The sequence below is a fragment of the Tiliqua scincoides genome, chromosome 1, assembly GCF_035046505.1.
Source record: "Tiliqua scincoides isolate rTilSci1 chromosome 1, rTilSci1.hap2, whole genome shotgun sequence".
NCBI classification, from domain to species: domain Eukaryota; kingdom Metazoa; phylum Chordata; class Lepidosauria; order Squamata; family Scincidae; genus Tiliqua; species Tiliqua scincoides.
The window spans coordinates 104735577-104752603 of NC_089821.1; the positions used below are offsets into that span (position 1 = coordinate 104735577).

Genomic DNA, 17027 nt, shown 5'->3' on the forward strand with positions numbered 1-17027 from the left:
AAAGAGTGTGGGTGATTTGTTACACATTGCAGTAAGCAATATCTAGTTAATTTCATGCTTGCCTTTCTGCAAAAAGCAGGATAGGTTTGTAAATTAATTGTGTTCTAACATTTATAGATGCAGTTAACAACAGTTTATGCTACAGCTGTAATTATTGTTATGGATTGCACCAAAAGTTACCCTGCACATGCCCGATCTTATCTGATCTCAGAAGCTAAGCAGGGTCAGGCCTGGTTAGTATTTGGATGGGAGACCACCTGGGAATACTGGGTGCTGTAGGCTTATACCATAGTCTTTCGAGACTGAAGGTTGCCAATCATTTATGATGAAGTAGTAATAACTAAAGTAATTATTGTCATTTTAGGGCAAAACTGGACCAAAGGGAGAACAAGGCCTAACGGTAAGCAAATAATCTTTTGGAAATGTATTACAATTGTGTCACAATATATCAACCTTCCCATATTTGACTGAGCAGTTATGAACAGAAGAAACACATATGTGTTTAGAATAAGATATGTATGAAGAGAGAATGCACAGGGGCCAGCATCTCCAATGCAAATTCCTGAAATGTGAACTGTGTTTGGCAGGAACCACTTTGTTAATAGCTGCAAATAAAGTAGTTGTCAGATAAAAGGTATTTACAATTATCTTTTTTAACCTAGAGAGAAGATATCATTAAATTGATTAAAGAGATATGTGGTAAGTTTTCAGAAGTCTATCTTTGAGACCTTATCCCGGTTCATGTATGCTTAAACATTGCTCCTCTCTCAAAGGCAGAAAATGATCGTTGCTACTCCAAGAGAAGATTAACAGTTCATTTGGATCTCATCTAAAGAAATGCATATTTAAATTGTCTGTTGCTTAGAATTCCAAAAGAGGGGTGAGCATGGAGACCCTTACTACAGTCTATATATGCAGGCACTTTGAAATCTAACAGAGGGCCAATCCTATGCAACTTTCCAGCGCCAATGCAGTTCTGAGGCAAGGGAACAAATGGACCCTTACCTTGAGGAAGCCTCCATGACTGCCCTCCCCATCACAGGATGCAGCATACACTCTGTCGGCATGGCTACATTGGTGCTAGAAAGTTGGATAGGATTAGGGCCATAGATAGCTTTCTAAGGGCGCAATCCTAACCCCTTATGTCAGTGCTTTCCAGCACTGACATAAGGGCAATGCAGCTCTGAGGTAAGGGAACAAACATTTCCTTACTTTGAGGAGGACTCCGTGAGTGCCACCCAACTGCAGGATGCAGCAAATGTCCCATTGGCACTGCTATGTCAGTGCTGGAAAGCACTGACATAAGGGGTTAGGATTGCACCCTAAGTCAAATGGAGAAGTTATTCAGCCTGCACAAATATGACCATGCTCAGCTCAGAACCAGATTATGGCTGGCAGCTAACTCTAGATCCTGGTCAACTGAGTCTGTGGGGCAGATGGGACATTTCAGGTGATTAGGTTGGAGCTTGCACTTCGACAGGCTGCCTACACCTCTACTTCCTTTTATGAGAAAATGAGAATTTTGAGTCTCAGAACTAATTATCTGTATATTTTGATCAATTCAAAGTCCTCTATTGTTGCATTGCAACCATAAATTAGCATACAGGATTTGTTTCCTTCCTATCATACTTTTGTAATGTCTATAAATAGTTCAGTGTATAGGCATTCATAGCATATTATTATGATTGTGATTAACGATGTAGTGTTCAAATACGTTACACAGGGGATAGGTTTATAATGCTATCTGTTGCCTTCAGGATTTGGCTTGTTATTTTTCCTTTGCAGGCTGTGGCATTAAATGCAAGGAGATCCCTATGGAGCTTGTGTTTGTGATTGACAGCTCTGAAAGTGTTGGCCCAGAAAATTTCGAAATAATCAAAGACTTCGTCACTGCTTTAGTAGATAGAGTAACTGTAGGGAGAAATGCTACCAGAATTGGACTTGTCCTCTACAGTTTGGAAGTTCGGCTTGAATTTGGACTTAATAGGTACACAACCCAGCAGGATGTAAAACAAGCAATCAGAAAAATGTTATATATGGGAGAAGGCACTTACACAGGAACTGCCATCCGCAAAGCAACCCAGGAAGGATTTTTTGGGGCTCGAACTGGTGTCAGAAAAGTTGCAATAGTCCTAACGGATGGCCAAGCTGATAAGAGAGAAGCTGTTAAGCTGGATATTGCTGTTCGAGAGGCTCATGCAGCCAACATTGAAATGTATGCAATTGGAATTGTGAACACTTCAGACCCAACACAAGTTGAATTTTTACGCGAGTTGAATCTGATTGCATCAGACCCTGACAGAGAACACATGTACCTCATAGATGATTTTAATACTCTTCCAGGTGAGTGTACAACTCGGGTCCTGAAAATATTTTTCTGTTCCATGGTTCCCCTTCCACCTAAGAGGACTAGGATTCTCATGTTTTGATGTCTCCATTCTAAACTAAAATATCTCCATTCCGAACATTTCCTCTTTGGGACTATTGTCAAGAAACAGGCACAATGCTAGCAGAATGCACAATTTAGAATGCAGAATCATAAATTTTAGTTCTTAAAGCTACAAAGCAGCTCACTAAGCACACACAACTGAGGTGTGCATTTTACATAACTGCTACAAAGTATTTCAGGCTAGAGGGGAGGTATAGGCTTGATCGTTACTAGTAGAAGTCAGCAAAACACCATCACAAGAGGGTAAATGGAAAACAGGCAGCTATATGTGCAGAAGTGAATACTGTCTATTGCATTTTGTAGTATTAACCCCTGCTAACTGAGTAAGAGGCACTTTTTCAAGTGGGTGCTCCTCTTTTATTTAGCAGGGGGAGAGTAACTGGTCCTCCTCACGCCAGCAGTGTGTTTTCTCATGGCTGCCTGCTGGTGTTCTTTTGCACCTTTTAAGATTGTGAGCCCTTTTGGGACAGGGAGTCATTAGAGCTATTAGTTATTTGATCTTTCTCTGTAAACCGCTTTGTGAACTTTTTGTTGAAAAGCGGTATATAAATACTGTTAATAATAATAAGTTTGTAGAGTAGCATTTTGGTACCTCTGCATGGGAGGGGGGGGGGAGAAAATGATTGGGCTGCAAATGACCCTGTACCTTGCTGCCATAGCCGAAGGTCTTGTTTGAGCAGCCTGATTTTTTTCCTTAGAAAAAAGGAGGCTAGCAGCACTTTTTTCCCCATTGCATTCTGAAGCTGCTCACTGTCCCAAATGTCATCTCCAAGACTGCAATCTCAGCCTGCAGTTGGTTCTGTGTTACATATTCTGATATAGCACTTTCATTCTCATGGATGTCATCTAAGGGAGGGGTAGCCAACCTTTCGACTTTAGGGCTCTTGTACCTTTAACAATTGTGGAGAGGCGGGAATTTCAACAGGTGCAGCTTGTCATCTGTGAGAAATTCCCTCTTCTACACAATTGTCAAAGGTCCAGGAGCCCTAAAGTTGAAAGGCTGACCAACCCTGCTCTAAGGGCAAGTACAAGCAAGTGGCAGCTTAGAAACAATTCAGTACTCAGGATTTTTTCAGCTAGCTAAGTGTATCCTCTGAGCTTCAGAGAAACAAAGAAACACTTAATATGTAACTCATTATCACACCCTTGTGTGACCTGGAACATAGGCAAGCAGGAGTGTAAAGCCTGGGTGCACAAGGGGAAAACTCAGCTAAAACCTCTCTCTTTAACCTCAGCACAGAGATAGAAATGAAAAACCAGCATGACTTTCTTAGCCATTTAGTTATTTGATTTTCTCTGTAAACCGCTTTGTGAACTTTTAGTTGAAAAGCGGTATATAAATACTGTTAATAATAATAATAATAATAATAATATGTAACTCTGTACCTAATGTTAGTCAAACAAATAAAATTCCATATTATGAGTTAATCCTGAGGGCTGCTATACCAGCAAATCAGTGTTGAAGATCAAATGTACCAATGGTTACACCAGCACAACTAGTAAAATCTGACATGCAAGGGTATTATGCTTGCTTTTCAAAGAGATACATAAGCATACATGATTATGCTTTGATGCACCAGAGGTAAAGAAAATAATATTCTGAGGGCTATCCAGATGCTAAAAATTAATCTTTGCTTTCTTTTTATTTGTTAATACATTATCAGTCACAAAACATTAATAATCCTATTTCTTGACAATTTTTTTTGGTTTATGAGATTTTATGGCGCTTTTTTTTCCTTTTCTTTTGAAGCTTTGGAGTCCAAACTTGTAAACCAGTTTTGTGAAGATGAACACGGTGCCTTAATATATAACCGCATTGGAAATGGAGGAAGCATAAATGGAGTATCCATTCATTCATTATCTTCTCATTCATCACAATACTTATTTCATACTAATAGTAACAGTGGACAGTCAATTTCATCGAATGTATACAAAACACCTTTTAAAGAGATTTCCATAAACCCTGGTCAACCTTCTCATCCATTAATTCCAGTACGTATCAGATACCAGATATTTTATGAATTCCTTTTCTTCCTTCTTTTTAATTTGCAGGAATTGATTGTGTTTAAAAATATCTCTTTTATGAACTGGCTTTTCATCCCAATATTCTGAATCTGCATTTTAATGTATTTGGTTAGCTCCATTTAAAATATGTCAATGGAGGATCAAAATTAATTCTAAAATGTTTAACTGAACAACAGTGGGTGCAATCCTAACCAACTTTCCAGTACTGGCTTAGCTGTGCCAATGTGCTGCATCCTGCAGTTGGGGGGAAGTTATGGAGGCCTTCTCAAGGTAAGTTAATGTTTGTTCCCTTACCTCAGAGTTGCATTGCCCTTATGTCAGTGCTGGAAAGTTGGCTAGGATTGCACCCACTGTTGTTCAGTTAAACATCTTAGAATTAATTTAACCTAAATCCTGTTATCACCTTGTTTCTTGCTTCATGGTTCTATAGCTCAGAAAAAAACACTGCTTTAATATTCTGGGCCCTGGATGCCTTCTTTAGCTTGAAAAGTATAGCCACCAGTATTACATGTCAGACTGATAAGACCCTTAACTGATGGAAACCACAGTTTAAATGCATGTTTAAATTAACAATACTGAATTTGTTTCAGGCCAAAGAATCACCCAGGATATTTCATGAAGAGTATGATGTGGAACCTGATGAGAATGAACTCTCATCCTTGCCTTCAGTGAATACTAAAGGTAATAAATTTTCATCAGCATGCCACATCTCTTAAGCTACAGTCCTGCTTCTTATATAATGACTTTTAAAAATTATATCCTGCAGTAGTTACACCTGCATTGCCATCATCCTCATCACCACCTTCATCAACACCACCACCACCACTCCTACCATCTCTGTCAACAGAAAAAGCACTACCATCTCATTCATCAGTGTCTTCCATTAAACCTTCAGCAAGACCAGGTTGTTACACATACCAATGTTTTTCATTTGTTCCTTTTACAGTATATGCATATAAACTTACAATAAGTAAGCAGAGTTCTAATGATTTATAGCTTTATATTATTAAACAGTTAACAGAGTTTAGAAATGCAACAGTGCATAGGAGGGCAACCTTGTTACTGTATAATGAGATAACTTAATTCTAGAAATAGTTACCAACCTTTTCTAGTCCTATTGCACATGTCACTAAAACCACACATGGTTGCCAATTCTATTTGATAGAAAAATTAACATGCAAACCTTAGTGGTCACAAATCCAAACTTGTGATTGGTTCTTTTGCTTTTTTTTAAATACTCTAGTATAACATAATTTTTTTTTCTTAGTTCTGGGGCATTTCAAATGCAGTTTGTGGTTTACCTTTGAAGATGGTGGGGTGGGAAGAACAGTTGCCTATCCCTAGAAAACTCAGAACTTCTAAGCGCATTTGCAAGCCCTTAAACCTGTCCAATAGAGCTCTCTTTGGCTTATGGCAATTTGTTTTCTGATTGTTGCCAGCAACCTTTGGCAGAACTCTTCTTCAGACTAGATGCATTTTCCTGTTTTTAATTCTTAAATTTCTGGCACCAGCTCTATAAATGCAACATGAATAATTAGAGTTCTTTAAATTGTAGCTTTATTGCCACAGTTATTTTTCTAAAATACCACTGTGAATTATATTTTGTTCTATTTTTTTTCTTAAAGAAAATATTGTGAATCCTCCTCAATGTAAATTAAGATTAGACCAAGGACCATGCCGTGTGTATATAATAAAATGGTATTATGATAAGCAAGCCAATTCTTGTGCTCAGTTTTGGTATGGTGGCTGTGATGGAAATGAAAATCGCTTTGACAGTGAAGAAGACTGTAAAAACACCTGTGTATTTTTATTTGGAGGTAAGAATCAATAATTTGTTTTACACTTATCACTACCCTGACCTTTTGTATTTCTTGAAAGAAAGTAAATGCAGTTCCAGTCATTCAACCATGTCATGATCTGGTTGTCTCCCATAGCATTCAGTGCATGCCCCATCAGTGGCACGGCATGGTCTGGACTGGCAGGGGATAGAATTATCATTAGGCTGTTAGTGACCCATCTCATGATAGTAGGATGCTACTCACATACACTGGCATAACTGAGCTCTTCCTTTCCTCAGTGGGACTTAGAAAAAAAGCAATGTTTGACCAATGTTTCCCCTTAACTCCCCCACCCAAGGTAGGTTGCAATGACTGAAAATGAGAGTTGGAAAAGTACAGCTAGGCAAGAAAGTGAGGCCAGTAGAATTGGAGGGAATGGGGAACATTTATGCTAAAGAAATATTTACTCCTCTTTCATCCTTATCTACAGATATTTTATTTTTGCATTCAGCTATGCATGAGGTCTCTGCACATACACCAGCCAAACATTTGATGACACTAGGTTGGGGGGAGAGGTGGTAAAAGGTAGAGAACATTTAGAATGCAGGACTCATTCAAAACACAAGGAAAATGGGTTTCAGTGCAGATCATTTGGCACTGGATTGTAACTATTGGTCCTGAGCCAGTGAACTGCTGTACATGTGTACAAATGATAACATGTATTAGCATACTGGGGCATTTTTCTTCCAACTGCTGTCCTTGCTGAACCTTCAAGCATTGAGCAAATGGCACATGAAGATGCTGAAGGGGAAAATTGCATGATAAGTCTCATGATGAATAGATGGGTCTTGCACTTATGCATTGCTGGATAGTGGTTATGGCCCTTAATTACTGTATATTATCAGATGTTAATACCAAATGCCAGTAAATATTAAATATCTAAAGCAGACATCATGCTTAAGAGACTGATAGCTCCCTGGGTTACAGCAGAAATCAATGATACAGTGCACCCCGGTATCTGCAGGGGTTCCGTTCTGGAACATCATCACCCCTCACTCCTGCGTGGATACCTTGAACAAAGAACAGTACATTCCTTCTATATGGGATGGTCATCCTCATCCTCTTCCACTGAGTGCACAGCTTCGGGAGGGACACACATGGAGTGGTGAGGGAGGAAGGGGACACCTGCCTAGCCAGCCAGATCAGCTGAATCAATCCTGGAGATCAATGAGGTGACAGATGTCACAGCCAGACCGCCCTGATATCCGCGTGGATACCTGAATCTGTGGATACCTGGGATGCCACCCAGCTCTCCAGAGGCAAGGGTTCTTCTCTATCCCACAACCTCATAAAACCAGAGGTGACATTTTTATGCCTTTGAAATCATAAAAACATCACTTCCGGTTTTATGAAAAAACTAGAAGTGGCTTCTTTTGGCTAAAATGGTCATTCTGAGCACCTCAGAGGCTGCGGGCAGGATAGCCTCCAGAGGCGAGAGAGCGCAACTCCCCTCAACTCCAAATGGTGTGGGGGACCCTCCCACTTCTGCAATTGAGTGAAACCATGGATACGGGATTTGCAGATATGTCCCCTCCACATTTATAATCACTGAAAAAAGATGGAATAGAATTTATACACGTGCCACTGGATTTGGTTTCACTTGACTTGATAAATTCATGTTTATCAGTACAATTAACTAGCTTACCCTATTTTACAGGTGTCTGAAGAAGGATATCAACAGAGATGCCCACCAAGGAGAACTGAACAGAAAAAAAAATTTTTTTAACCAGGGGAGGAGACTTTATGCATATGCATTGAGATTTATATTTGAACTGTAATTAACAAGAGGAAAGGTTATCCTCAAAACCATTTATTCTAGTGTATTATCGTGGAAGTCAGTGAGACAGTTAATATCCTATTTCTGAAATGAAAAGGTTATGTGCAGATGCAGTCTTAAGACACTTAACTGTGTCACACAGTCTTGGTTTGAAACTGCACTTTGCTGATTAAACAAGAGGAGCGTTGCCAAATATGTCTGCACAGCTCACAAAAAACTGAAGACGATCCTTAAGGACCAATACGTAGTGCTATTCTTGCTAGTTTATGGAGATGAGCATATGAGTTCTGAGCATGACCACTTGATGCTAACTTCTGTGCTTCCAGATCAGTGAGGAGCAGAATCAGATACGACAATTGGGATGTCAGCTCAGGTGACTGAAGTTGGGGCCTGTTGAAGATGCAGAGGATAAAAAATTCCATACAGGGTGGGGAACATCAATTAAGTATCAAGGGGAAAAGTACTTGATATGGTTCACTTTTAGAACTCCCTACAAAGCTACTGCAGCAGCTGGGCAGACTCTAACAACTGAACATGGCTCCCAGGGCGGTGGTGGATGCAGCACTCTCTAGTGGGGAGGCTCCATTCTCCAGGCACGCAGTAAAAAAATCTCACAGTTTTCACAACTTTGTGACTATTCACAAAAGGTTTGTGACTATTCTGGAGTAAATAATTGAGAATAATAACTCTTAGCATGTATATAGCATAACCTACATGTGCAAAGTGCTTCACATGTATTATCTTGATGGAATCCTTACAACAACCCTATTAAGATCACAATCCTAACCCCTTATGTCAGTACTTTCCAGCACTGGCATAGCGGTGCCAATGGGACATGTGCTTCATCCTGCAGTTGGGTGTCAGTCACGGAGGCCTCCTCAAAGTAAGGGAATGTTTGTTCCCTTACCTCAGAGCTGCATTGCCTTTATGTCTGGAAAGCACTGACATAAGGGGTTAGGATTGCGCCCTTATTGAGTATTATTAACCCCGTACTATAGCTGGGGAGTTGAGGCTCAGAGGGAGTGGCTTTCTAGGTCAGTTAGTAAATTTATTCCAGAGACTAGATTTGAACTAAGGAAGTCCTGGCTCAGTGTCTTAGCCACTGTACTACACAACTTGCTTTACCAGAGTTGTTACCTATATGTGAATGAGCAAGAAATATTACTCAGGGACAGAAAATTAAGATGCTTATGCAAACTTACTTGGCTGAATAAACTGAGACTTATTTCTAAGTAAACATGCATATACTCGGACTTCACAAGTTATTCCTTTCTTGTATTATAAGTTGAGTAGAAAAAAAAGTATTTGTAAGTAGTAAAGAACTTCTTGGACACTTCTGTCACTTTGGAATGAATTACTACATTATTCCTGAAAGGTGAGTCCATGAAACTGACAGGGCAGATTAGGCTCTCTATGTGTATCAAGGGTTAAACGGAGTTGCTACTTGGGGGGAGCACTGCTTCCTAATCACTGTTATACCCACATCCCTTCACATTTATAAATCAGGCAATAGTCTCTAGGGGGTTCTAAAAAAATTGGGAACCACTGAATTATCACATTCCACAATTTGGACCATGTTACACAAAAGCTTTTGGTTTCAAACTATCTCTGCTTTCAGATATCACACTTATCTGATGACAAAATAGCAGTAAATCATTCCAGAGGGTTCCAGTAATACCATACTTTCTTCAGAGTAACTGGCATACCATTTTCATCCGGTAATAATTGTTATTGTATTACTTTGTATCATTTTTTACGCACCAGATTCATAGTACAGTGTGAAGGAAAAAATGCAAAAAGCTGGCACTCAGTCTGGCAAAGACCCTTTTAAAAAAAAGGAAGCCAATACATATTCTTCTAGTGTGTATGTCACACATCAATTTATGCCAGGATGCTTCCTAATGACATCCTAGAACTGCATTCCTATACACACTTATTTGACAATGTTCCATTGAACTCTTTGAAACTTACTTCTGAGTTGACCTTCACAGGCTTGTGCTGTTGTAGATAAATCTGACATCTCATAGCAGTCCACAGGTAAAATAACATATTATTTTCCCACAAGATAGTTATGAGGTAGTATTTCAATGATTCAGAAATTATGTGGTTTATGTTCCCATTTTAGATATGGTTCCAGTTAAACCACTTATAATTTCAACATTCCCCTTTAGAATGAGTATATACTGTATATGATAATGTTTTGATCAAGGGCCTTGGGTAATACAATACAAATTAAATCCCTTTTAATTTCCATGTTAGCAATAGCTAGTGATGGCCACAGCTAGAGTAAATTAGCTCATTTCTAGAATACTGTTTGAATTTTAAAACTGTGGATTTCAGGTGCTTTATACAGTCGTTTTTTTTAATAAGTTCAGTTGTGTTTTCCCCTTTATCTGCCGATACAGGCACTTCATGAAAAAAATGAAACTTTTATTACAGCAGAATTAGTCTGAGAATTAGAATCAGAAGACTTTACTTTACAGTGTATGGTCTGTATAGTCAGAAGGCTTTACAGTGCTGCAAATTTAATACTGGCACCCTGCAATTAGCTGTAAGGTACATGATAGGTGCACTATGAACTCCAGATTAATATGGTTCAATCCTAAAACTTACTGAGTTCACAAACAAGACTAGAAATGTGTATATATGCTACCATGCCATTGTACAGTATGATTTGGGCCAGTGCTATTGTGATGGTGTCCTGGCTTTGCAGGCTGGTGGATATACTAGCACAAATGTTTAGGAATAGAGAGTCAATTTCTATTAACCATGTTAAATGCAGCACAGGCATTTATACTTTTTGTGTTCCTGTTTTTGGGAGCTTATGCATATCTGCATTAAATATGTAAGATGTGTTTTTGTGAATTTTATATATATATATATATATATATATATATATATATATATATATATATATATATACATACACATACTAAAACACTTCATTATAATAGAATATTGTTGTTTCTACTTCACAGCAGAAAAATCTGAGAGTGGTATTGCAAATGTTTCATTTCATTGTGGTAATTAAAAACTCTTTAGTCATTTTTCATGAGGCATACTTTTAGAAGTGAATGTATATTTAAAAAAAGGTATCCATTTTTAAAAAGCCACAGTCCTGTTCTTTTGAAGAAGGGAAAATGTACATGTTACTGATCAGGTGTTTGAAAACATTATTTGTTTTACTCAGAAGTAAGCCCATTGTGTTAAGTAAGACTGTAATTCTATCTTACTGGAAACGAACACCTCTGCTCATGTCCAGTTCAAAGGATTTAACGTCACACAGCATGTTCCCCTGTAATAAAGGGGAGAAGTGACTCTCTGATGTAGTTGAATGAGCAGCCATTATGGCTGTGAACTGTGCATACTTACTTTTGAATACAGTACTTCCTCAAAATTCAGTAATGTTTCCTGATGTCAGTACTCATTACTGAACACAATAATGTTGCCTTATGAGTGAAAATGAGCAGGTCAGGGTTGCAACTTTTGACATATAGAAGTGAGACAATGTGATGGTGTAAAAGCCAGTACAGAGCAGAACAGGCCATTAATAACTGAAACCAATGCAAAAAACAACAGGATGTTTTAGATACACTGGAGAACAATATTTTGGACATGAAACTGTTCCAATAGCATGGTTTTATTAACCCCTTCCCAGCCAAAACCAATCTGCAACAGGATGGAACAAGCTGGAACAGACATTTTCTGACGCAATATCATGCACAACATATCACATACATTAAGAACAACATTTGGAAATGACTCCTTGTGGAATCTGACCCCACTTCACAACTCCTTCATGTATGGAGTTGGACGGCAAGGCCACTGTTGAGGCCTTCCAAACATGACCGGCAATGACAGCGCTGTAGGCATTGTGGGGACTAGAGAGGCTGGCAAAGGCTGGTTGGGCCAGTTGATCAGGAAGAGGTGAGAAAGCAGCTGAGATTAAAAGGAGAGGAAGGGTCAGAGAGAGGGGCTGAGATGACCTCGAGCAGGAGACACAAGATGAGGAGGGATGTGAAAGGTATAAGGGAAGGAGTAAGAGGAAAGAAGCAGGGCATTGCTGGCATGAATAAGCAGGGGCTACAGCAGGCAAGAAGAAGGAGAGCAAGCGGGGAGAAGAACTATCAGAGGCAACATGGCCAAAATCATATTCCCACAGGGAGTTTGGCATTCCAGTCACTTTTTCCCCCAGAAAATGGTTTGTAAACTGGGAACTCCGATAGTGGTCTGAATCGGCTCTATACAATTACATCATTATCACATAAGTTGGTGATTTAGCCCCCCTTTTCCAGGAAACCATTTATAGTCCAAAATGGCTACCAAGACATGGAATTTGGAGTTCTGAGACATGTTACATCAATCCCATGAGAAGTGGTGTGGTGGAGGATGAACGTGGAGATGCACTGGCTCCTGCGGAGAGCACCAGTGGCCTGAGAGGACTACCTTTGAACAGTAACAAGTGCCACTGGAGCCCAGAAAAGGGGTTTTCCCCCTTACCAAAGCGCATGCAGGAAGAGAGCTCACTTCAGCCACTTCTGCCCAAGGCTGCATATATGCAAGAGAGATCAAATGCCTACACCTGTGGGACACCTGGGCAGAAGTGGGTCTTGACCCACCTAAAGGAGTGGCCACCATAACTCAGTGGCAGAGCCCTTTGGCTTGGCAAGCATAACATTCCAAGTTCATTCACTGGCCTCTTCAAGCAGGGCCAGGAAGGACCCCATCTGAAAGCACAAACCTATGCCTGTCTACTCAGAAGTAAATCCCATTCTAGTCAATCGGGCTTACTCCCAGGAAAGTGGGTAGGACTCAAAACTGCAGCCAGGGTGCTGAACTGGGAAGATGCGTTTGGCTGACTGAAGGCGGCTCCCATGCAGTGTTCTTCATTCACCACCAGGAGCCCCCAGTGGAGATTACAGGGAGGATGCAGATTAGAATCCCCTCTAGGATGTGCGCTCTATGGATCGAACCACCATCTCCTTCCCACAAGGGCACGCTCAACACACTTTGCGCAAGCGCGCCGAGGGGAAGCTTGTCCCTCGTCGCCGTCCGTCCTGAGGTTGCCAAGGAACGAAGCGCGACGCTGCCCAGGGGCTCGCGGTCGTCATGTCGTCGTCGTCGTCTGCTGCTGCCGCCACGGCGGACTCGCTCTGGGAGGACCGGGATGTCCGCTTCGACATCTCCTCGCAGTGAGTGACCCCCTCGGCCTGTCTTCCCCACTCCTGCCCGTCGCCAGGCGAGCCTCGTCGCTGGCCTCGGCTCGCCTCTTGGCGGGCCTCAGTCCAGGGCGCCCCCTTGTGGGCGGCGAGGGGGTCCGGCACAGGCTGCCAAAGGGCCGCGGGGACTAGAGCTGAACTGGACTCCCCGCCCCGCCTCCTGCACCCCGAGGCTTTAGTGCGCGGCATTCATCGGTCCTCGCTATGAACACACGCAGGCTCCGAAGTAGGGAGAAGAGGGATCTCCCCCTCTCCACAGACCGCTCCTGTGCATGTCTACTCGGAAGTAAGTCCCATCATGGTCAGGGGGGCTTACTCCCAGGTAAGTGTGGCTAGGATGGCAACCCTAGAGCCTTACAGCACAGTCCAGTGCATGTCTACTCGGAAGTAAGTCCCATCGTGGTCAGGGGGGCTTACTCCCAGGTAAGTGTGGCTAGGATGGCAGCCCTAGAGCCTTACAGCACAGTCCTGTGCATGTCTACTCGGAAGTAAGTCCCAGCGTGGTCAGGGGGACTTATTCCCAGGTCATTGTGGGTGGGATGGCAGCCTCATACCGTCAAACACCTGTCTTCACTGCCCTATCTGTGAAGCCTCGTAACCCAAGCCTAGGAGGAGTGGTGTTTTGCATCCACGCTCCCCACATGCTTGCTTCTTTTGCTTCTCTTTCAGTGTTCTGGTTACAAGCCACTTTGAGTTTCATGACCCCAGAGGCAGCATAATCACTGTGAAACTGATTGGGTGACCTTACACCAGGCACCCACATTCAGCCCAATCCGCTAGGGCAATGATTTCCAAGCAGTGTGCTGTGGCAAATTGGTGTGCCGCAAATGGTTTGCAGGTGTGCCATAGGAGTTTGTGGGAAGGTCATACTTTAGGAGGGAAATTGACAGCAGTGCGGTGTGCCTTGTCAATTGTCAAAAAAATGGTGGCATGCCTTGACAATTTTAGCACCTTCTCCATGTGCTGTGAAAGGAAAAAGGTTGAAAATTGCTGTGCTAGGGTCCTGGTAAACCTAATGCAGTGTTTCTCAAGGTTTATCCTCCACAATACCACTTCACACGGTCCACGTATTTGAAGTACCACCAGAACTTTGACATCATCACCATCATCATCGTGTTACTTCTGGGTTGGGAGTTCCGATGCGACATGACAAACGCCAGTAAGAGGTTCACGGTGGACTGGAGGGCTATTTCAAGTTGGGAAAAGCATGCTTTGGAGCTCTCCCCACCAAGCCAAGCTTCTTAGCACTGTTTGTTGCGTCACGTTTCTGGTCTCTGCTGGGTGGCAGGTGCCACGGGGTCCTGTGCGTACCACCAGATATCAAGTATCACTGGTGGTACCCATACCACTGGTTGAAAAGTACTGACTTAGTGGATACTGAATCATTGAGCCTATGGCAGTGGTTCTCAAACTGGGGCATCACAACTGCCCTGGTCTCTGCCCCTTTAAGGGGGAAGGCAGTGACGCAACCCGCTGGATCATGCCACTTTGGAGGGGCACAGGTGCCTGCTGCCACTTACCAGAGCCTGCAGCAACTTCCTTGGGGTGAGGGGAGCCCCTGTGCCAGGCTCTGCAGGGCACCCCAACATGCAGAGACCCTCAAAACTGTGATTGCAACTGCTTGTGGTTTTGTGAACGCAAAACCGGAAGTGGTCGCAATTGTGATTTTGAGCATCTCCACAGCATGGGGAGCCTTGGGGAAGCTGGTGTGCAGTCTCTCTGCACCCCCGGAAGGCTGCTACAGACTCTGGTAAGTGGCAGCAAGCTCCTGCGCCTCTCCAAAGCTGCATGATCCAGCAGGTTGCATCGCTGCCTTCCCCCTGCCCCCATACACATTTTCTTTGGCTTGAACTCTCCATGGGAGTTTGAGAACCTTTGGCCAATGGGGAAAATGAGTTTAGGTTCCAGGGGACCCTCTTCACCATACAATCTATGAACTTTATGAACCTGAATCTTAACTTGAAGTCTATGGGGCTGGATCATAGTGAGGGCTTATCAACATCTCCAACACCTGATGCCTCCTCATAAGAACATAAGAACAGCCCCACTGGATCAGGCCATAGGCCCATCTAGTCCAGCTTCCTGTATCTCACAGCGGCCCACCAAATGCCCCAGGGAGCACACCAGATAACAAGAGACCTCATCCTGGTGCCCTCCCTTGCATCTGGCATTCTGACATAACCCATTTCTAAAATCAGGAGGTTGCGCATACACATCATGGCTTGTACCCCATAATGCATTTTTCCTCCAGAAACTTGTCCAATCCCCTTTTAAAGGCGTCTAGGCTAGACGCCAGCACCACATCCTGTGGCAAGGAGTTCCACAGACCGACCACGCGCTGAGTAAAGAAATATTTTCTTTTGTCTGTCCTAACCCGCCCAACACTCAATTTGAGTGGATGTCCCCTGGTTCTGGTATTATGTGAGAGTGTAAAGAGCATCTCCCTATCCACTCTGTCCATCCCCTGCATAATTTTGTATGTCTCAATCATGTCCCCCCTCAAGCGTCTCTTTTCTAGGCTGAAGAGGCCCAAACGCCGTAGCCTTTCCTCATAAGGAAGGTGCCCCAGCCCCGTAATCATCTTAGTCGCTCTCTTTTGCACCTTTTCCATTTCCACTATGTCTTTTTTGAGATGCGGCGACCAGAACTGGACACAATACTCCAGGTGTGGCCTTACCATCGATTTGTACAACGGCATTATAATACTAACCGTTTTGTTCTCAATACCCTTCCTAATGATCCCAAGCATAGAATTGGCCTTCTTCACTGCCACCGCACATTGGGTCGACACTTTCATCGACCTGTCCACCACCACCCCAAGATCTCTCTCCTGATCTGTCACAGACAGCTCAGAACCCATCAGCCTATATCTAAAGTTTTGATTTTTTGCCCCAATGTGCATGACTTTACACTTACTGACATTGAAGCGCATCTGCCATTTTGCTGCCCATTCTGCCAGTCTGGAGAGATCCTTCTGGAGCTCCTCACAATCACTTCTGGTCTTTACCACTCGGAAAAGTTTGGTGTCATCTGCAAACTTAGCCACTTCACTGCTCAACCCTGTCTCCAGGTCATTTATGAAGAGGTTGAAAAGCACCGGTCCCAGGACAGATCCTTGGGGCACACTGCTTTTCACCTCTCTCCATTGTGAAAATTGCCCATTGACACCCACTCTCTGCTTCCTGGCCTCCAACCAGTTCTCAATCCACGAGAGGACCTGTCCTCTAATTCCCTGACTGGAGTTTTTTCAGTAGCCTTTGGTGAGGGACCATGTCAAACGCCTTCTGAAAGTCCAGATATATAATGTCCACGGTTCTCCCGCATCCACATGCCTGTTGACCTTTTCAAAGAATTCTATAAGGTTTGTGAGGCAAGACTTACCCTTACAGAAGCCATGCTGACTCTCCCTCAGCAAGGCCTGTTTGTCTATGTGTTTTGAGATCCTATCTTTGATGAGGCATTCCACCATCTTACCCGGTATGGATGTTAGGCTGACCGGCCTATAGTTTCCCGGGTCCCCCCTCTTTCCCTTTTTAAAAATAGGCGTGACATTTGCTATCCTCCAATCTTCTGGCACCGTGGCCGTTTTGAGGGACAAGTTGCATACCTTAGTCAAGAGATCTGCAACTTCATTCTTCAATTCCTTAATAACCCTTGGGTGTATGCCATCAGGGCCCGGTGACTTATTGATCTTTAATTTATCAATGAGGTCTGAAACA

General features: G+C 42.6%; 2 protein-coding genes across 7 annotated transcripts in view; both read left to right on the top strand.

Moving 5' to 3' along the window:
• Positions 1-8423, top strand: part of LOC136645400 (collagen alpha-1(XXVIII) chain-like) — a 63156-nt gene extending 54733 nt beyond the window's left edge. The window contains exons 29-36 of the mRNA XM_066621632.1: positions 365-400; positions 663-699; positions 1786-2343; positions 4200-4441; positions 5065-5155; positions 5241-5378; positions 6100-6291; positions 8296-8423. Of these exons, the coding sequence (XP_066477729.1) occupies positions 365-400; positions 663-699; positions 1786-2343; positions 4200-4441; positions 5065-5155; positions 5241-5378; positions 6100-6291; positions 8296-8423 (1422 nt within the window). The remainder of the gene's footprint in view (positions 1-364; positions 401-662; positions 700-1785; positions 2344-4199; positions 4442-5064; positions 5156-5240; positions 5379-6099; positions 6292-8295) is intronic.
• A 4730-nt stretch (positions 8424-13153) lies between these two features.
• Positions 13154-17027, top strand: part of BBS5 (Bardet-Biedl syndrome 5) — a 32983-nt gene continuing 29109 nt past the window's right edge. For 3 of the 6 annotated variants that reach the window (XM_066612152.1, XM_066612155.1, XM_066612153.1), the window contains exon 1: positions 13154-13281. In XM_066612152.1, the coding sequence (XP_066468249.1) occupies positions 13199-13281 (83 nt within the window). In that variant the 5' untranslated portion in view covers positions 13154-13198. The other 3 variants (XM_066612156.1, XM_066612154.1, XM_066612157.1) reach the window with 3 other exon arrangements.